This window comes from Strix uralensis, chromosome 1 (genome assembly GCF_047716275.1).
Source record: "Strix uralensis isolate ZFMK-TIS-50842 chromosome 1, bStrUra1, whole genome shotgun sequence".
Lineage (NCBI taxonomy): Eukaryota > Metazoa > Chordata > Aves > Strigiformes > Strigidae > Strix > Strix uralensis.
Genome location: NC_133972.1, coordinates 128,712,699 through 128,734,554, shown reverse-complemented (window position 1 = coordinate 128,734,554; position 21,856 = coordinate 128,712,699). Strand labels below are relative to the sequence as shown.

General features: G+C 36.7%; 1 protein-coding gene across 2 annotated transcripts in view; it reads left to right on the top strand.

Moving 5' to 3' along the window:
• The window catches only part of PRKDC (protein kinase, DNA-activated, catalytic subunit), an 87,773-nt gene that overhangs the window by 9,015 nt on the left and 56,902 nt on the right, over nt 1-21,856 (top strand). For both annotated transcript variants that reach the window (XM_074880744.1, XM_074880754.1), the window contains 24 exons: nt 518-682; nt 1,423-1,591; nt 2,678-2,727; nt 3,921-4,058; nt 4,346-4,495; nt 4,922-5,037; nt 5,737-5,896; nt 6,822-6,908; nt 7,274-7,393; nt 7,759-7,918; nt 8,351-8,457; nt 9,497-9,587; nt 10,988-11,151; nt 11,797-11,949; nt 13,187-13,294; nt 14,110-14,336; nt 14,766-14,860; nt 15,813-15,912; nt 16,896-17,029; nt 17,538-17,792; nt 18,798-19,024; nt 19,921-20,129; nt 20,274-20,406; nt 21,477-21,635. In XM_074880744.1, the coding sequence (XP_074736845.1) occupies nt 518-682; nt 1,423-1,591; nt 2,678-2,727; nt 3,921-4,058; nt 4,346-4,495; nt 4,922-5,037; nt 5,737-5,896; nt 6,822-6,908; nt 7,274-7,393; nt 7,759-7,918; nt 8,351-8,457; nt 9,497-9,587; nt 10,988-11,151; nt 11,797-11,949; nt 13,187-13,294; nt 14,110-14,336; nt 14,766-14,860; nt 15,813-15,912; nt 16,896-17,029; nt 17,538-17,792; nt 18,798-19,024; nt 19,921-20,129; nt 20,274-20,406; nt 21,477-21,635 (3,477 nt within the window). The remainder of the gene's footprint in view (nt 1-517; nt 683-1,422; nt 1,592-2,677; nt 2,728-3,920; nt 4,059-4,345; nt 4,496-4,921; nt 5,038-5,736; nt 5,897-6,821; nt 6,909-7,273; nt 7,394-7,758; nt 7,919-8,350; nt 8,458-9,496; nt 9,588-10,987; nt 11,152-11,796; nt 11,950-13,186; nt 13,295-14,109; nt 14,337-14,765; nt 14,861-15,812; nt 15,913-16,895; nt 17,030-17,537; nt 17,793-18,797; nt 19,025-19,920; nt 20,130-20,273; nt 20,407-21,476; nt 21,636-21,856) is intronic.

The following is a 21,856-nucleotide window of genomic DNA, read 5'->3' as shown; positions in this document are numbered from 1 at the left end:
TCTTTATCCTCTGTTTGTACAGATCCCAGCACAATAAAAGTTCAGAATTTGGACTGCTGGGTTAAAGGTTGAATAGTAGTAGCCTGTGAATGATAATTGGCCAAACCACGTTAAGATAAGCCACTTTCTACTTTAATGCAGCTAGGTCAAAATATAGGTGAATATTAGCATCCATAATGCCCTATTTAAGATATTTAAAGCCAAACTCCATGCTTTTCAGGCTGAATTTGAAATTGCGTCACTGAAAGTTCAAGTACTCTTATAGTAATTACACTACATCAGTGAACTATTACTTTAGTTCATTGCGGGTACCATGTTTCTCGTACATGTAGCAAGTAGAATACTTACTAAACTAACTTGAAAGTTAGTCTATTCAGATGTGTTGAGTTCCTGGAAAAATATAAAAGATTATTCTTATTATGGTTCACTGAAGACTTGTCTGGGTTTTAGTGCTACAGTGTACGTTTGCTTGGCTGTACGAAGTTGCTAAATCAGTATTTTATTTTCTTTCTGTAAGCCCTGTAAAGCTATACATTCTAAGGATGTTGACGACATGTATGTTGAGCTCCTTCAGCGTTGTAAGCAAATGTACCTCACAGAAGCAGAAACAATAGAGGACCATCTGTATCAGTTACCAAGTTTCCTCCAATCCATTGCAAGTGTGATATTCCATATAGATGCAGTAAGTGCAGTATTTAAAGTACCAGTCAGGTTTTTTTAATGCAGCTACAGATGTGTTAGGAGGTAGTAGCTGTGATCTTACCTATGATAGAAAGTGTTTGTTTATCTAAAATATGATGGCATGTAGCTCCTAGGGGATGGGAAGAATATCAGGAGAATACTTTTTTGGATTTTATTTGAATAAAGAAAATGCACAGAATATACTAAATAAAATGCTACAGTGCATTGTAATGGAAACTGTGGTAGCCAAACGTGAATAGGTTTTTATTTGTTTTAGGCAAAGCTATTTATTTGGAGCTTTCCGGACTCCGGCTGAAGCTGGGAAGCAAGGTTGGGGCAGAGAATAGACTTTAACTTACATTCTCTATTCAGATTGTTAAGGACGGACAGCTTATACTACTGTGTTATTACCGTTTAATTAAATTTTTCTAATTGTTTAATGTAGTTTAATCAAACTTTTCTAATAAGCTTAAGGCTGGTTCCACTGAAGCATTAATCTATTCAGCAGCTACTTTCCACAATATGTTCCAGGAAACTTTTTTGTTCTGTTTGTTTGGTTTTTGTTTTTTTATATCTAAGGTGAATTCACTTGCGAAGTCTTTTATTGTTCTGAGACAGATCATGATGTAAACTCTTGTAACAAAGTGTCTTGCTGAAATAATTTAGCATAATTCTTCACATTGATACAGAGTTACAATAATTGTCTTTGCATAATGGGTGTTTTGGTTTTATTTCTTCTAGATTCCTGAAGTATACACTCCAGTTCTTGAACATCTAGTTGTGCTGCAGATCAATAGCTTTCCACAATACAGTGAAAAAATGCAGTTAGTCTGTTGCAGATCTATAATAAAAGTATTTCTTGCCCTCTCAGGAAAAGGTCCGGTTCTCTGGAGTTTTATTAGCACTGTGGGTGAGTCTGTAATATTAATTTTGTTGTGTTTTTTTGGGGGGGTTGTGGTTTTTGGGGTTGGATTTTTTTTTTTCCCCCCTAAATTGATTAACTAGTTCTAAGAGTAATATGCAGAATAGACATTTGGGGTCAAAAATGAAGCTTTTTCTGTCCTCTAGTAATGGAGTTTTAGGGTTCTCATTGTGTTATTTTTCAATATCTTGTTAAATCACTTAAGGGATACATTTAACAACTGTTTTGGATGACAGAGTGGCCATCATCAAGGGCAGGAGAATATATTTTTGTGATAATCTGTTTAAACACAAGACTTACGTTCCTGCTTTGAATGATTATGGCGAGAAAGGGATTTCAGAGAAAAATTTACAAAAATGTGTTCAATACCCTTTCAGTTACCCCTATAAAATATCACAGAAAGTAGGGTCAGTGTCATCTCTATTAGAAATGTAATCTTTTTATGCTCTGGAACCTGGTACGTAGTAAAAATGAAAATTTCAAATATGCGGTTAGTCAGATACAGTCCTGTGAATGTAATAATGAATGTGTCAGCATTTGTAGCTGACAATTCCAGTAGCCTGCAGCATGCTGACACTTCATTATAATGATTTTTCAGAAATTATTTTCATTTTCTTTCAATTATTTATGGTGGCTTTTCTCTATTGCTGTGGCATTTTCATTGTTTTTCATGTTCTTGATTTGGGATGTGGTGCACCCAAGCACCATGCTGGATTGGAGATCTGAAGTCCATGTCTCAGAGTCATCAGGAGTTGTTGCTTTTTTCGGTATGGGCATTATGGGCAATGCCTTGTTCATCATCGCATTCAGAGTCAGGAAAAGTCAAAACTAGTATTGAAAAAAAGCAGTAAGAAGCAAGTTCAGAATTGGTTTTCTGTGAAACATCCTAAAGTTACGGCTCTGCTTTTGGCTGTATTTGTCCTTAAAGAAAAATCTGTATTCTTTTGCTTCTCCCTGATCCTGACAGAATATATAAGATAGAAGACTGATTTAATTCATTGCTAATGTCATGAGTGATATGGATGGTGTGCCTTTTAAAAAGTCTGTTCAGGCAAATTTTTTATTTTGTTTCAGTGCATCAGGGATTAATCAGAATCTTCTCCAAGCCGATCACATTTTCAAAGGTAAAATAACTATTTAAACATATGTATTTCATCTAGATTCCTAGAGTATATGTTCCAGTTCTTGAAGATCTAGCCCAGTAAACAGGGGAAGGCCCAAAGAAGCAAAATAGTACTGTCTATTCTATATTGTGGCTCAGTTGTTACTAGTCTCTGGACCCTACATGTGCTGAGTGTAATGAGGATGTGCCTTATGTACTGGATGAAAAAAATGATGGGAAATAGACTTCTGTTCTCTGCAGTTCTTGTTTGCTCAGGTTGTCTTTTACAAAGTAGGTTGTAATCGAGGTCGTCCAGATTTCTTCCAGGATAACAGATTTTGGATACTTTAGAAGTTTGACTGGATGTTTGTCTTAAGGGAGGATTTTAAAGCTTTTTAATGCTGTGCAGCAGGATAACTATAGAGTTTCTCAAATAACTGACCACTAGAAGAAGAGCTTTAGAGGTTTTTTGAAAGGAGCTGGTTTTGTGCTCTTTTCAGATTGGTAAAGTGAGAAAGCTAAACATTTCACATTTCTACCTGCAGAAGTAATTTTACATTGTGTTTTAACTTAAGTCAGGTAGTTACATATGTAGTTGTATTGGGTCTGGCAGAGATGGAGTTAGTTTTGACCATAGCAGCCCTCATAGTGCTGTGCTTGTATGTATTTGTAGCTAGAAGGGTGTTGATAACACACCAGTGTTTTGGCTACTGCTAAGCAGTGCTTGCACAGCATCAAGGCTCCCTCTCCAACATTCCCCCATCACCTGTAGGCTGGGGGTGCGGAAGGTCTTGAGAGAGGACATAGCCAAGACGGCTGACCCAAACTGACCAAAAGGATATTCCATACCATATGGTGTCTGCTCAGCGATAAAAGCTAGGAGAAGGGGGGGGGGGGGGGGGCATTCATTATTGCAATGTTTGTTTTCTGGAGCAACTGCTACGTGTCCTGAAACCCTACTTCCTGGGAAGCGGCTGGACATCACTCACTGATGAGAAGTAGAGAATAAATCTTTTGTTTTCCTTTGCTTACTGTGTGTGGCCTTTGCTTTTGCTTTATTAAACTGCCTTTATCTTGACCCACGAGCTTTTTCCATCTTATTTTTTTCCTGCCCTGCTGAGGAGGGGAGTGATAGAGCAGCTTGGTGGGTACTTGGCATCCAGCCAAGGTCAACTCACCACAGTGGTGTTTCTGAAAAATATTGTGTCCTTTCAGGATTTTTATGGAAAAGAAACTTCTGGATCAGAAGAATCCCTTGAAGATGGAGAGGTTGGGACACGGAGATGGAAAGTACCGACATATAAGGACTATCTGTATCTCTTTAGAAGTCTACTGAACTGTGACACAATGAAGGTAAAAGCATAGTTAATGTGGAAATACAAAAGGAAACATAATCCTGAGTCTTATTGCTGCTTTTTTAACCCTAGACTTTTTCCAGATGTCACACTGCAGAAGAACTGTTTCCTGGTTTTAGATGGATTTTTCTGGCTGATAAATTAGTTAAACAGGGATGAACTTAGGCTTCCATAGCTGAGAAACATCTAAAGCTGGATCCTCTGGATCATTCAACTCTTGGTTTGTAAATTCAAGAATAATTTTCATTGGTGTTTTGAAATGTGAACTTTTTTCCTCCTAAAAAGGAATGCGGTTTTGAAGATGAGAACTTTCTCACTGCAAATTCACAACTGCAGTCCCTGAATCGCTTGCTATATGATGAACTTATAAAATCTATTTTGAAGATTATTGAGAAATTGGACCTGACTGTTCAGAAACTGGATGTTAATGAACAGGTGAGACCTGATGATTTGTCCATTAATTCCTGCCGTTGCAGGAGAACCCAAATCACATTCCCTGCTTGTTTTCGGTATGCTTAAATAGCTCCTTATAGTGTCCTTGAAGTAGCATTCATACTGGACAAAATGTTTTACTTTATATTGCGTTGAAGTGTTAGGAGATGGAAACATCAGAATCGGTAGAAGTTCGCTGTTATTTTAGACTCGCTACTGTGGCATCTAGTCATTTTCATTTTTCTGCTTGCTTTCTCCTTAGAAGCAAGCATCCCTTATTATGTCTTGGAATTATTGATGCGTCAATTTTAGTCCTTTGTGTCAGAATAGCTAGAAAAAGAGGAGACAGACACTTAATCTGGAAAAAAGGTGTAAATGCTTTCTGTGTTGTCACAGATCCAGTGTTCTTGCTTCAATATCTATTTTCAGGATGAAAATGAAACTGACGGTACTTTGGTTGGGCCTACTTCTGACCCTGCTTCAAATCTTCAGCCAACGAAGCCGACAGACTTTATTGCCTTTATAAATCTAGTGGAATTCTGCAGGTATTAGTATGTTTTTAGGTAATTTGGAAGTTACAGAATGATTGGAGGAAATCTGAAGTGAGATGTATTTAAGATGCCTGTTTCTGACTTAGGACGATACACCATATTTCAAAATGCACAAGGTGATTAGTAGGCAGACAGTAAGTGTATTTCAGATATCTGGGTTATAGGTAAAAACATACTAGCTCATCAGCTCAGGTTTTTTAAAGAGTACAGGAGACGAGTCATCCCTTCATTACTTGGGTGTAATTGTCTTTCAATATAAGTTGTAACTTTCAGTATTATACTGACCATATATCCTAAATACTTCAGAGACCAGACATACAGTCTTTGTAGAGTAGTATTGGGCATTAGGTGAAAGGTACAGCTTTTATTGCCAGTTGGAGGTCCAGCTGATTTCCCCTAGCAATACTGCAGTCTCGATAATGAAATGTGATATGCAGGTATGTGTGTTTGTATAAATTTAGTAACGAGATATAATGAGGAAAAAATGGCTTCGTGCTGTAAGGCAAAATAAAAATCTTCCTATGCTTGTCTCAGAAGGCAGTATATAATTATTCCCTCACTGTCTTTGGAGCTGCTCTGTTATAGCAATACTTCTTTCTTGTACTGACTTAAAAATTGAGAAAAAAGGAAACAAATATTTTATTCAGGTTTTTTTTTTTTTTTTCCCCTGTGTTTTCTGTACATCTGTTTTAGAGAGATACTTCCAGAGAAGCATGTTGAATACTTTAACCCTTGGGTATATTCCTTTGGTTATGAGCTTATTATACATTCAACAAGACTGCCTCTTATTAGTGGATTCTACAAGCTGCTTTCTGTTACAATGAAAATTGCCAAGAAAATAAAATACTTTGAGGTGAGATCTCTTTTTCCAACGGAACCATAATATATTTTATTAATGATGGTGCAGTTTTTTATATATAGTCTTTTATGCACTATGGAAAATAGTTCATTGAAACTGTTAGCCAGTTTCAAATGTTTATAGCATCCTATGCCTCTGTAGTTACAAGCACATAGAAAGTCAAAATTTAGACTAGAAGCCCAGTTTCTGAAGAGACACCATCCATGTGTAATGTTATTTCTGAAGTCCTGAGCTGGATGAACAGAGGGATGGGAAATACCCTTGTGGTGCAGGCAGTACAGAAGATAGCCTGGATATCAGAAACAGTCTAGCCAGTCAGCATAGACATGTATGGGTTAGTTACTCAACTTCTGGGATATACTTGTATTCCACTCTGATTTCCACAGGAAATACGATGCTTTATTGGTGGATGCACCATTTGTGGTAAAGTGGCAGTGCTTCAGCCCATTATGTGTGTAGCCGAACACAGAGCCCAGAACTGTCCCTGCCACTGCTGGTGATGGCACCAAGTGAAGCGAGTTTGGGAACTCATTGGTGTAGATGCTGCTGTGAATTGCCCTCTCCTTATTCCACCTGGAGATTCTTGCCACCTGGAGATCCACTGTTAGGGATCTTTTTTTCTTTTATGGTTTGTTAGATGGGTGGACAAAGAGAAAATTAAGCCAATGAAAAGTTATTTTTCAGTCATACTTATCTTGCTTATTGGGTAATATTAAGTGTAATACAAAAAGTTGACCCTCAGTGCACTGTATTAATGTTAATTTATAAGCTTTGAGAGAACAAATGTACATTTCAAGTTTTCACTGATGCCAGTTTCATATTGGAGAGTGATGTATAAATTCCAAGTTGAACTTGTGTTTCATATTTGTACTGTGAACTACATTTTTAATACTGTTGACTTGTGGTTTGTGTTTGGTAGGGTGTCAGTCCAAGGAGTCTCAGAAAATGCCCTGAAGACCCAGAAAAGAGGTCTTGCTTTGCACTGTTTGTAAAGTTTGGAAAAGAGGTAAGTGATTTTGCTGGCTAACTTTCATAGTCTGCATATAAACACATACAACTCAATCAAAATTACATCTTCTGAAAAATCTTACTTATATGATAGAAGTATTCCAGCTCTTTGAATTATGCAACATAGTTTAAGATCTTTTTCTGTCTGTTTTTTACTTAATGTCAGGAGGTGTATTGGTCATCTATTCATGTACAGATTGAAAAATAAATGTATAACTGTATGTTAAGTACTTTCTGGTAACTGCAGGTGAATGAAATTCCACTATTGTTTTTGAGTTGTTTGTTTTACGTGGATACTGATATAGCTAAATCAGGATCTTAAAAGGTTTATTATTGTTGTTGATCTATGTATCTGAACTTCAGGTTGCAGCAAAAATGAAGCAGTATAAGGATGAGTTGTTGGCATCCTGTCTGAATTTTTTACTTTCTTTACCACCTGACATCGTCATGCTTGATATCAAAGCATATGTTCCTGCACTACAGGTGGGTCGAAGTGATGTACAGCTAACACTTTTTTTTAAAACATGTACAAAAATTCTGGGGCAAACTTAGTATCCTGTTGAGCAATTAAGATAACTATTAAGCTTTGTACTGTCTTCAGTGAGATAGAATACAAATTACTTGACTTTCTGGATAAACAAGTACATTGTCAGAATTTGCTTTTGCCCTAAGCTGACTCTGTTAGTGCCTGTGTTGCCATATAATATATATCTCCTGTACTGATCTTGAGTGAGATGTTAAGAAGGAAGATGTATTATATGCTAAATGCTTTCAAATATGTTTTTTTTTTTACCTTTAATAGTAGTCAATAAAAATGCAAGACTGATAACTTTACATTTGACATGTAGAATGCATTTAAGCTGGGCCTTAGCTGTACCCCAATGGCTGATCTGGGACTGGATGCTTTGGAAGACTGGTCAGCTCACATCCCCAGACATATAATGCAACCTTACTACAAGGATGTGCTACCTCTTCTTGATGGTTATTTGAAAAACTCTACATCTGCAGGTACATACAGGCAAAAAATTGTTAGTCCTGACAGAGAGGAAAATACTTTTTTCATAGTTACGGCTAAAGATATGGATGTGATATGCTTTTTGTCTGTATTGTGCACTTCCTGTGGTTGGAACAATGCAACTTCTCTTACACCCCAAAATTTGCCTTTTTCTTAAACTAAGATTTATTTGCTGCTGTCGAACAATCATTGTAGCCATTTTATATGCTGCTTCTCTGTGATTTGTCCTTTTTATCCTTAAATCAGCTTAGTTTTCACTAATAGAGACTTGTCATTAATAAAGATTTTAAATGAAAGAGTAATTGTCACGTCTTAAATAAAACCAAGCAAAACTAGGGTGGGTTTTTTAAAGAAACTGTGAGTGGGTGCATGAGGTGCTCGTACAATAAACTAATACTAATATGCTGATTTTTTTTGTTCATCAGTTGAATCCCAGGATAACTGGGAAGTAAGGAAACTTTCTCGAGCAGCCCAAAAGGGATTTAATAAAGTTGTGATACAGCGTTTAAGAAAAGCAAAGTCTTTTTCATTGGTAAGAACACTGTTTCTTTTTAGAGTTAAATGTGAGTTAATCACTTCCCACTGTTTCTTTTCCTTTCTTGCCTGCATACCTGTTTCCTGAGGGTTATTTCTATCTTAGGTCAGTTCAATGAATCCCATTCTACAGCATGCCTCAAAAAGCCGTTACATCAGTACTGCTTGAAAGATGTCATATACTAGGGTGAGAATTGGAATGAAGCAGGGAAAGGGAGCTGGAGAAATCCTGTAAGTCAGCATCACTGCTAGACTGATGTATTATGGAAATAAAAATTTAACTCCCACACCTAAAATCAGGTCCTAGCTTAGCAGTGGTGCAGTGTGCAAATACCATTTTGTGAATGTGTAACTTTTTTTTAATTATCTTGTGGATAGGTTTGTAGTTTTAAAGTCAAACATATGTATCATTTTGACCAGTGACTTCTCAAGTTGCTCAAAACAAATGTAGTTTTATTTGTATATTCCAGTGTGCAAACTAACTTGGAATAAACCTCTTTTAGGCGTGAAACTAGTGTGTATATATATGTTAGTACGTATATATATTAGTGTGTGCGTATGTATGTATATGTATGTAACTCTTTCCAGTGTAGTGGTCTTCAAAAAAAAAAAAGAGTAAATTTTACATTCTATACAGGCTGCTTATGAAAACTAGTTGGCTTCTTACATATAGACACAGGATCTAAACTTTAAGTTCTGGGATTAAAGCAAATAAAAATTTTTACTTCAGATTTCTTCCACTTTTTAAACTGTTATGTTATTCTGTCAGTATGTATTATCTGTGGTGATAAAATTTTAACCTTTACTTGAGAAATGGCAATTGAAAGCCCACAAAATAAGATGAAAATGCTTTCCAGTCTTGCCCTCTTTTGCTTATTGAACGAAAACTGTTCTCTTGTTTGATGCAGTTCTTCATTTTTACCTTCTTCATCTGTGTGTTAATAAGACCCATAAAACCTTCATTTACTATGTAAACCAAGTTATTCCATATAGAAGTAACTCTTCCTTCACTAATATAAATCTGTTGAATTCTTTAGGATGACAGTCCCTCCTTGGAAGCAGTAAGGACTAGAGTTGCACGCCTCCTTGGATCTTTAGGAGGGCAGGTCAACCACAACTTAATTACAGGTGAGTGTCCTGTCAGTGTAAATAAAAATACTTACATGCCTCTGCTCTCTCTCTAGAAAGTAGATTTTGGTGAGGTCTCAACATTGCGAATGCATGAACTCTTCAAGGAAAGCAATTTTTTGTTGCTCTTGTCTAAAAAAAATTGCTTTTATTCAATTCTGGAGTTCAGGAGGGCAAAGTATTCACTAACTTACTATGGAATGCAGAAAGTGTGTAGAAAACTTCGGTTAAAGGCAAAAAACTATATGCATCTGGGTATATGGTTTTATTTATTTCCCCCCCCCGCCCCCCCCAGCCTCTGGCTGTAAAGCCATTTCAAAACTTTGCCCCAGTTTGTAACTCTTCAGTACTTGTTTCCACCTTTTTACTACAATTTTCACTTAATCCAGTTTTTCAGAACTGCAGCCTGTGAATTGTGTAAGTCTCCACAAGCTTACTTCATTTGTGAGTTTAAGGTGCACCATGCCTTTAGTATGTCCAGGTAGTAGAGCTCCATTTGAGAGTCTCCTCCAAAAAAAAAAATGTTCTCTTCTCTGTTCAGTCTGTGAATAAGCTTTATAATTTAATTATATCATAAAATCTAATTAAAACAAAATTGGAAAAATACAGCGTAAGTATCTGATCATGAGATTTAAGGGATAAATTCAGAGCAAAATTTAGTTAGTCTAAAAACTAATGTGGTTGAAAAGAAGTTTTGTTCCTTTCTTTTCATGCTTACATTTGTTTTTTCTGCCTTTACAATCAATTTTCTTTCTGCCAAGTACTTCCCTGTTGCTTATTCAAAAATACTATGAGGAAATAGCATTATTCCCTGGAAATTAAATACAAAGCGTGGTCAGACTTTATTAACCAAATTAATAAATCTGGGAATATAGGGAGAGAAGGGAGTAAGTATGGCAGCTTTCCTTGGAGGCCATAGCAATAAATGTAGTCCTTTTCTGCACAACTGCAGGAGTCAGTATGTTATATCTTCTTGTCTGATCTGATCGTCAAGACTTTTTTTATAAGTCTTCTGTGTCTTAAAGTGTATTGGAGTGTATTGGATGTCTTAAAGAAGTATTTTAAATCAAGTGTGATTCAATGTTTTCTGGGTTTATAATTGTCTCCAAACTTACCTGTATTGAAACTGGAGACTGCTGTGACTGTCTCCTGAAATGTTGGCTGCAATTATTTTTTCATGTGATGGCTAAACATCTGTTTGGATGTGCAAATAAAACCAGCCTTCTAACATACTTCTGGTACTTGTAACGTCCAGTAATTTATAAAGCATTAACATCGTATGGCAATCTTAACTAAAGTTGGAAGGTTAAAGATTTTTTTTTAACTGAGCAATGAAAATATTTGCTCTATGTATATATATAAAGCATATTTTTTGTTTTGGTCTTTTTCAAATGCCTTAGCTACCTCTGCAGAAGAGATGATGAAGAAATGTGTATCCTGGGACACTGAGAAGCACCTGAGCTTTGCTGTACCATTTGCAGATATGAAGCCTGTCATCTATTTGGATTTGTTCTTGCCTCGTGTGACTGAACTGGCTCTTTCTGCAAGTGACAGACAAACAAAAGTATTGACGTTTTCTCTGCATCTTTTTTTTAATGCTAGCTGAAATACTGCATAAAATAATGTATTTGTTGTTAAGAAAGACCCGTTTTAATTAATTCATAGGTAGCAATGTGCTTCTTTGCTCTTTCATGATGACATTATTCTGAGTGTTTAAAAACTAAAGAGCAGAAGTTGCTATAAGATGACCATTGTGCTTTGAGAGTTAGACTTAACATAAAAACGAAAATTTTAAACTAGTTGATCTTCAGTGTTGTCGTGCCTAGCCTATGAATTTGTGGGCCTAGTCCAGCAGAGCACTTATGCAAATATTTTGCGGCTTTGCTGTATTGGGATGTTGATATCCAAAGAAGAGTCCAGAATAGAGGTGTCCTTGAAAACATGATGATGGGTGACTTAGCTAGTGATGAATTTTCTCCAGCTGAAAACTGACTGCCCACAATAAACACGAAAACATTGAGAGAAAGGCCAGTTAGAATGTGTGTAAATTACTTTCATGGACGTGATCTGTTCCTGGAATGGTGATTTAGCATAGATAGGGAGTACTTGAGAAATCACTCCATTCTTGTGACTCATTCTCTCCTGCCCACAATTTTGTCTTCTCTGTGGAAGTAATGGATGCATAAGCAAAGGGATTTTTAAATTTCAGGTTGCAGCATGTGAGGTGCTACATAGCATAGTTGTCTACATGTTGGGGAAAGCATCGCAGATGCCAGAAGGACATCGGGGTCCCCCACCCATGCATCAGTTACATAAGCGAATATTTCCAGTACTACTTCGTCTTGCTTGTGACGTAGACCAGGTAAACAGATTCATTTTATAAGCATTTTAGCTTGTTTAAGATACCTTTAAATGTGGGAATTAATGTATAATTTTATTTAGAAGTTATCCTGACACATTGCCTCCCCCCCTCCCCCCCAAATGTAATGTATTTTGTAAGCTGAAATTGTATTTTAGGGATAGTTTTTCAGGATTTCAGGAGCAGAGTGGAAGCCTTTTCAAAGACTTCTATAATGGAGTGTAATTCAGAGTAACTCAGAGGAATGTACAAATACATGAGAGTTTTGAGGTTAATTCAAAGAGTTTGTGGTAGCAGCAGCTCTTTATTGCTGTATTTAATTTCTGTATTTTTCTGTAATAAGTTAACTTGAGGTGAAGTTGATTGAATGTGTGCAATCAATATTGAATGTGTGCAAAGCTACAATCCACAAAAAAAGCATTTGGGAGAGAATTTGTAGCTGCCTTATTGATAAGTAAGGATGATATATTTAATTCAGACATCTGAACTTGGTATTTCTCCTCCTTTACACAAATCAGAGTAGATACATAGGTTCAGCTCCACTGAAATCACAGGTTTTATGTCTTTTCAGACTGCTGTTTGGACCCTGGCATCCAGGTTCTATTTTTAGATCAAAGGAACTTTGTGTTCTGTTAAAATATACAGGAAGCTCTGTTACCAATTCAGGTGAAACTCCTTTTGCTGGCATATGGCTGAATGTAAACCATAGGTAAAACATGCCTGGATTGGTCCAAACCAGTGCACACAGGCATGCACACTATATTATAAGCATGTATGTATGCATATAGAAGTATACTAATGGTTCTTCCCTTCATGCTATAGTATGACAGTATTCAATCAGGTTGACTTAAAGGTAGAATTGTTGAAATCCAGGAGGTTAGAATGATGTATATGGTAAAGATTAAGAGAGATATTAGATCAAAATACAGCTTAAAAAGAACCTTCCCTGTTTCCCTGGCTGTATATTGGCATATTAGTCTGTGGCATGCAATGTTCGTTGTCTGAGGGGATCTTACTGAAAGTAAGCTTGAAGATCTTTTGAGATGAGTTGAATAGAAAGCAGCTAACCAGATTTTTTTTTTTTTTTTAAATCCTTGATATGGGAATGTAATATGAAGCTGATCATTCATTTTATAGACCCTTTTAAAAAAAAAGTACTAGTTTTTATCTTAGTTTGAATAGCAAAATAACATAGAAATGTATTAATCCTAGAAATGTAGTTGACATTTACTCTTTCCAGGTAACAAGACAGTTGTATGAGCCTTTAGTTATGCAACTCATTCACTGGTTTACCAACAACAAAAAATTTGAGAGTCAAGATACAGTGGCATTCCTGGAAGCTATCTTGGTAGGTCATAAGTCTTTCTTCTATTTTTTTCTGTGCCATGTGACTTTATTTTTAACTAGCATCATTTTACTACCGAAAGAACTGAGAACACATGAACAGATATAATGGCCCCTTATTTGTCTGAAAGAAGAAAAACCGTTTATCAATTTTATTTTTTTTAATGACCATTTAATGTTTCTTAACTGAGATTTTGGTGATGGATTTTTCTATTTCTTTGGCATTCTCAAAATGCAGGTGTAGTATCTTTAGAGCCTTTATAGGATTAATGAAACACTCTTTTTGTCATCAGTGTATACGAGGAACTACTGAATGACATTCACACCACACACTGCCCCTCCTTCCCCCTGAATGAAAGTTGCTTTTGATGTGTGCTTAATTTTTCTCTTAAGTTTCTTTGCTTTCACCAGGTGCAAAAGCTTTAAATTTAAAACTGGCTTGTGCACTGAGCTGAAGTGGTTGGAGGCAAGGTAGGTCAGGAGGTTTTGCAGTACTTTTTGTAAATGAAAAACAGTGTTGTCACACCACTTCTAAAGCAGAAGAAACTGGCCCATCAGAAAATGAAGTGACTTAGACAAGGGTCCTAAACTGGTAGCTTTGACAATAGAAATCCAGATCTTTGAGTCTTAATCCATGCTGTGAAGACTGGAAATACTGCCCTTCCCTTGGACAGTAGTAATTTTGAAGCTTTGTTATTTCTGGGAAACTGTTTTTTAACTTAGAAATAATACTGTGTAAATAAGCTGCTCTAATACTGCACTGAAACAATGGTGGGGTTTCTTTCATTCTTGTAATGAAATAGTCTTATGTAATTTCAGAGTGGTATAGTGGATCCAGTTGACAGCACGTTGAGAGACTTCTGTGGTCAGTGCATACGAGAATTTTTGAAATGGTCTATTAAGCAGACAACACCGAGACAGCAGGAGAAAAGCCCGGTGAACACCAAGTCCCTTTTTAAACGGTTGTATAGTCTTGCTCTTCATCCCAGTGCTTTCAAGAGATTGGGTGCAGCACTTGCTTTTAACAGCATCTACAGAGAATTTAGGTGAGCAAACAGACTTTGAAACAGTAAGTAGCTTGGACTAAATGTTCAGGGAGATAAAAAGAATTAAGTGTAGAACTCAAATAGTGATCCACTGACATTCATTCTATTAATGTATATATGTAGCTGTAAAATTGAGCTACTCGGCTTATTCACTTTTAATTATAATTTTGTAGTTTGAGCTTTCTGCAGGTGGGGAGTGTATAAATTTAAATTTCTATCACAAGTTTATGGGAAGTTATTTGTGCCTTTTAAAGGTGGTCAGCAAATTTAATTGCTTTTTTAAGAGTGGTTTAAATGTATTTTTTTTTTGTGCAAATATCTTGTGCAGTTTATCTCTACAGTATTTTAATTCCTTTTTTTAATTAGAATTTCACACTTAGTGCTTCTTCTACTCATGTTTCTCATTACATTTATTCCTGATTTTTAAAGGGAAGAAAATTCTCTGGTGGAGCAGTTTGTATTTGAAGCATTGGTTGTATTTCTGGAAAGTCTGGCCTTAACACATACAGATGAGAAATCATTAGGTGAGGTATAATTAACTATGGAATGAAGAAAAAAGCCATCCTGTTGAATCTTGGATTAAAAGAGAAAAGCTGCTATACCTGTATGAAAAGTAATTGTGCATGCTTTTGAAACAAAGGAAGGATTATATTTCATTACTGGTAGAGAAGTCATTTGATACATAGTTAGGAACCCTTTGAATCAACTCCTTCACCATATAAAGGTGGAAGACTTTGAACCCAGGAGAAAGAACCTTTTCACATTTACAATGATGTACAGATTTATGGTAACCCTAAAAATACTAGTGGTGCTTTGAGTCCTGGTTTTGCAGTTACACAGTATAAAAAATGTAGCTTGATGAGAATCTTGAAGTCTATGCTTTTATAACAAACAAAATGCTCCAAAAATTGACACTTCTATATATCCTGTGGAAGATTTCCACCATTTTGTAATACCCTTTCCTGGTTGCCTTGTCATTCTTCTCTACAACAGTATGTAGCTGTATGAAGAATTTATGACCTCTTCCACAGTACTAATGATTCTTCAGTAAACCTGCTTTTCTCTCTCCCCCCCCCCCGCCATGCTCTGACCTTCATCAATTAATAGTAATTGGAGCATAAAACCAAAAACTGATGTTACAAAGCTTTATTTCTTTCAGAGAAATAGTTCAGTCCATGATAGAAGTGGCCCCAGAAGAAGTACTCACATGGGAAAATTTTACAGTTTCTGTAAGCATGGTCACAGAAAGTAGAATACACAGTTTTATAGTAGAGGCCTCGTTGACCTGTCTGCTATTTTATGATTTTGTTCTGCGTCTCCTGAAAAACTTACTGTAGAAGCACAGAGTAGTGGAGTGGGTAGACGTTATCCTGTGTGTAAACCTCTTTTACACCATTTCTATAATGCTAATACCTCAATTCATTTAACCAAGTTACTAGCATTTATTTGTAAATGTCAATTCTGTCTTTCTAACAGGTACTACTCAACAATGTTGTGATACTATTAATCACCTGAAGCGCATAATCAAGCATAAAGCTCCTTCTCTGAGCAAGGAAGGAAGACGGCGAGTACCACGGTCAGCAATTTGCCTTTTCTTTGCTATTTTAATTAACGACATATGTAATTCCATTAAACATTTGGGATTCTGAATGAGGAATACATCCTGTGACTGTTGCTGATGCAAATCTACTGATATGTCTGTTGCCCCACTGGTGGGAAATGCTGGACATGATACTAGAGGATCATGATTGTCATTCTTTATTCCAGCATGGTGAGCTTGCTCTAGTTTGGCAATGACAGGCAAAGAAGAAAAACGTATTTCCCTCACAGCAGTGTTTATGGTAATGTTAGCACTGGTGCTACAAAGGACTTGGAGGAAACTCCTTCAAAGTCTTTCTTACTGCTATTAAGTGTTAGCAAAAGTAAGACAAGCTGCAATATGATAATAAGCAATTAAAGAGGGGTAGTGAAAAAGGTGGAAGAAGCAAGAATGGGTTCAGTATCAGGCTGGATGCAGCTCTGAGTCACCTGGTCTGACTGCATAGCTGACCCTGCTTTGAGCAGGAGGTTGGACTAGAGACCTCCTGAGGTCTGTTTTTATCTGAATTACCATGTGATTCTAAAGAAACAGGCAATTGGAGTCTTAAGAGTTAGCTCACTGGTGTGGCATTTGGTAAGTTAGGACACTGGATGTTAGAGATAGGTTAGAGATGGATGAGTTAGAGATGGGGAAAAACTGTGTGAGCTTATTTAAACTTTAATCTCCGTTTTTGTCTATTTGAGTGTTACAAAGAGAAGGGAAGGGACCTGATTCTGCTTTTTAAATTGTTGCCATAAAGGCTATGCTCTGAGGATCCAAAGTAGAGTGAGGAGAAGGGAAAGCAGTGCAGGACATGCTTGTAGAAGAGCTCTTCCTTGCAGTGCAGATAGGTTATGGTTAGATATATAAAAGGACATACATAATGCTCATGGAACACTGATTATTTTTTTTTCAACTGGAAGACTATGGCTTCTTGGTAGATGCTAAGAGGACTGTTAATCCGTGATATTTTTGTGCAGAGGATTTCCAGCCACTAAGTCAGTGTGTCTTCTGGACGTTGTCATGTGGCTCTTAGTGCAGTGTGGACGACCTCAGACAGAGTGCCGACACAAAGCCATGGAGCTCTTCTATGAATTTGTTCCTTTATTACCAGGTATTTTAAGTTACAATGCACTATTATCTTTGCTTTCTAAATACTGTGCATGCCTTCCCTCTATATTTTCGGTGCAAAGTATTAATTACAAAAGAAGTTATGTTTGAAGCAAATGTCTGTTCACTCATTGCTGTTAAATAGAAACTGAGTAGTTGCTCATACTGGAAATGAAGTACTGTGAGAATCTTGGGGTTTGTGGGCATGGAAGGTTTTATTGTGAACTTCCTTCCAGCCAGGAAGGAGAACTTACAGGCCGAGAACTGTTGTCATATCCAGCTATGAAGACAGTATTTGCTGACTGGGAAGTAGTAGGAGTGTCTCACAAATTGGCCTCTTCCTTGTGGGTAATTTAAGTAGTATCACTGAGGCTAAACCAGAACCAATACCTTCTCCACTAGAAGATGCAGTTTAAAGCACAAAGTTTGGGCGTGTCAGTCCGTTGGCCTCTAATTCCTTGCTAGTTTGAAATGTGTTTTTCTTAGAGCATTTATATTTCTATTCCTATCAGGAAACAAGTCTCCATCTTCTTGGCTGGCTGATGTTCTAAAAAACCAAGGTGTTTCTTTCCTCATTAATAAATTTGAAGGAGGTGGCAGCGATGCCAAAAGTCCATCTGGGATTCTTTCTCAGCCAACTCTCCATGGTATGCAAGAGCCCTTCAGTTTACAGACTGTCATGCAGTGGATGGATATGTTCTTAGCAGCACTGGACTGCTACAATACATTCTTTGAGCTGCAAATGATCAAACCTCATGAAATACTGGGTGAGTGATTAACTGTTGCATTAGGTTCATTCATGTCTGTTACACAAAGCTCATCCAAGATAAGTTTCTGACTTGGACTTCAAGCTTTTCTCTTAAATGTAGAATTGATTCATTTTACAAACTCTCCCAAGGGTTTCAATGACAGTTGTTGTACTGGATTTTTTGGATGAAGTACTTTGTTAATAGCGTATCTTAAAACGTTTCCTTTTAGTCCTGGAAATATATTTTTACATTTCTGTCTTTGTCGTCCACTCACCAGTGACTTCTTTTACTCTATCTCATCTTCAAAAATTATTCTGTACAGCTAATTCCACTCTGACTTTTATTTTTTTTAATCCTTCCAAAGCTGTTTACCTGGTCTTTGTTAATGTCTGGAGGGAGCTATCAGAAAGCAATGAAAGAAGTCCCCTTTTCATTTCAAGCCCTGTACATGTTACCTTTCTTCAGTTCCTGATACTTCAACTGCATCAGGTTCAAAAGCCTTGTATTTGAATTTTGATCAAGTGCATAGTAATACCATGTGTAGCCATTGGGTGCCTCAAAGTTTTTAATTATTTATACAGGTCTAAACAAAATGCTTTTTGTCACTGATAGTACAGTTGCATAGTTACTTCGTGTATGAAGTCTTGTACAAGTTCCAGGTAGTCTGTCTGTCAGTGTCATCTTTGTCTTGGTTTAAAACAATACTGTAAGTTCGTTGGTAGATGCAGTTAGCATAGGGCTAAATTATTCAAAACTAGGGATTTAAAACTTTTATCCATTTTATTACACATGCCTAAGTCATCATCATCAGTAAGTGCTTGTAATGGTCAGCAAGTAGAAATCTACCCTTTACTGCCCAGAATGTTAATATTTGGAACTGACATAGGACTTTCCGAAAACACTGGTGTGAGATGTGGTGGCTTTCTGTTTATCACAGTTCAACTGTTTTCTTCCAAATACAAAATAATTTATTTAAAAGTTGAGAGCTGCTGTATCATTTCAACTTAGTATGATTCTTCTTAGGTGTAAATGTAAGATCCTCATTCTTGGAAGCTGTGCAGTTCTTCCTTGAAACTATTGCTTTGCACGATATCCACGCAGCAGAGCAGTGCTTTGATTGCAGTTCGAAAGGCAGCATGTTCAGTCCACAAGAGAGAGATGTGTATAATTACAGCAAGTGTACCATTATAGTCCGAATCATAGAGTTTGTCACCATGATCCTGGAAACATGCCGACAGGATTTCTGGAAGGTAGGCACTGAAATCTGTAGTGGATAAAAGGTACAAATTTTATACGTAGTTAAAGGTTTGGTTTTTCATTGTGAGGTTAATTCACTGGAGAACATCATCTTTAGTGGTGCTTTAATTGAAATTGATGGCTAAGCATCGCGAACCATTATGGTCTTTGCATGTAAGTGAAAAGAATTGTATTGCACAATTGTATTTTAGTGGGCGATATAGTTTTGATTAGGGGAATTAATATTTCCTGTATATTCCAGTTATACATTGGCTGTGAGATTCCTGTATGTTGACTATAAGATTATATTCTGTTATTCTGTATGGAGTACTTGCAATTAATATTTTCTGTGTGGCTCCTGATGGCCTTAAACATGTGGAGGCAATAGCTGCTTAAAAGGCAGAAAGGCAGATTGTGGCAGTTCTTTCTTGAATTCATTATAGATATTCAGGTCTCTCCATTTGCCTAGCTTTGCAATATAAACTGTATAAAGTATAGTACTTATGAGTTGCTTACAAAATTTATGCTGTCAAGTTTAGTTCTGAGACTCTTGACTGTCTCTTGTTTTCAGTAAATCTCTAATAGTTTGCACAGAGGTGTATATCTGGATTTCAAGGTGACTGCAGGTTGATCAAGACGGAAACAGGCCCGTGTGGCTTAAAAGATCTTATGTGCAGTTTGAAATAGCATATATCCTATGTATGCTTTTATAGATAATTTCTGTGTATTAGCACAATTGATTGAAAGTCAGACATTTCATAGAGAAAGAAGATGTTGCTTAGTGAGAATAGTTGCTGTTTCATGTTTGGTTTCATTTTAGATGGACTAATGATAAGTTATGAAGAAGAAAATAGGGAAATCTAAATTAATTTTTACATAAAGCTTTTATTTAATGTTTTATTCTTCCTAGGTACTTGAGAAGGAACTGCTTAATGCAAGCCTTATAGAGCTTCTGGTGATGACAGTGTGTGATCCGTCACACGTAGGCTTTAACACAGCTGATGTGCAAGTCATGAAAAATCTCCCAGATATCTCAGTAAAACTCATGAAAGCTTTGATGAAATCTCCCTATAAGGAATCTTTGAAACTCTGCATAAAAAAAAGAATCACGCCACAGAGGTAGGTAGGGGCTTTCTGGTAAGCATGAATCCAGAACAAATGCCACTCACCTTGAAAAATGGAAAGTAAATAATGCTGTGTATAGCTGCACATGGAGCTTCCCCCCCTCCCAGTGTAATGTTATTGCTTCTCTTTTCTCATTAGCCTTGAGGACCTTTGTTCTGTTGATCTGTTTAATTCAGATGCACGTTTTGATCAAGTTAAGTTTAGTGCTGTCCTTTCTGCCTGCAAGCAACTCCAGAAATCTGGCCTGCTTCATTCTGTTCTTCACAGTCAGGTAATTGTTTATCCAGAAAATAACGGTAATACATTTTCATATAGTAAAGAACTTTTTCCTGTGTAAAAGGCCCATATGAAGACAGAGAACAGATCAGATGAAGTAGTTGTGTAAAATGAGATCAACAGTGAAGAGCTGGTGTTGAATGGAATCGGAAATAAATGTTTTATGTTTATTTTGCATATCTGAGTACCACAATACTGAGGTTTGAATGATCTTCGTGATTATGTCTGTCTTTCTCAAATTTCCAGGGCCTGGAGGTAACCAGAATCTACCAAAAACCACCTTTTAGTGAGCTTCACAAGACTGAAAGCTCAAAAAACCAGGATTTACTATCCTGTAAAGGAGGCATTTTTCAACAGTTTTTAAACAGTGAACATTCAAAGTGAGGAGGCAAATTAGAAAAGGAATACCTTCTTGGCTGATCAGAAGCAACATAGTCAGTCTAAGTTGCAAGAAAACAGGATAGAGCAGTTGGGGGATGACGATCTAGACTATATTACCGAAATTCTTTCTAGTAAGTTTCTGATTGTAAGGAATCTGTATTTTACTTCAGGCAATTAAAGGAAAACAGGGTATGCAACAGTCACAAGGACTGAGAGAATTTGTCTACTGGTGAGCAAATCTATATTAACAAGTAACAAAATATTTAATTTCTCTGCAGTATTTGCCATCCATCCTCTATGTCTAAACAAAAGCTGGAGCTGTAATTGTAGGATGGGGATATCCAGGGAGCTGCATGGTTTACCTTTTATGGCACACCTGTTTTGACTAAGCTGTTGTTTTTATTTCTGTAGTAATGGTACTACCTGAAAAAAAATCTGGGGGAGGATCAGAATTTTTTGAAGATTTTCAAATAATTATTAGTTTGTTCTGAACTTTGTACACAACAGGATTGTCTCATCAAAAAAATCTTCCTCAGTTAGAAAGGTGTCTTGCCATGCTATGTTTGCATCGCTTTATAAGATGACCTGGAGTTCAGGTTTTTTCATTAGCTATACAGATGAATTGGAAGGCCTTTATGTTATTTTTTTCCACTTACATTGTTGCTTGTTTGTTTATTTCCGTAGGATGAAGGGTCTCATTTCTCAGTTGGCTCTAAGCTTCTTTCAGTTGTTTATAAAGGCATTGCACCTGGGGGTGAAAGGCTGTCTCTTCCATCATTAGACATCAGCAGTAAGCGGTTAGCTGATAGACTCCTGCAGCTAGCCTTTGCTATTGATGACCAGGTAGGATACGGTTCTCCAGTTTTAATACTCGGTCATCATTTAATACTCGTAATCAATAGTCTTCTACCCATATTTTGGGTAGAAGAGGCTGTTGTATTATTCATACTCCTATAGAGGAGATGTAAGGATTTTCTGGCTTAATTGAGTGACAATTGTAGAGGACAAGCATTTCAGTCTCGTGTTTGTGCTTTATTTTTGTGCTTCTGGTACCATAAAACAGT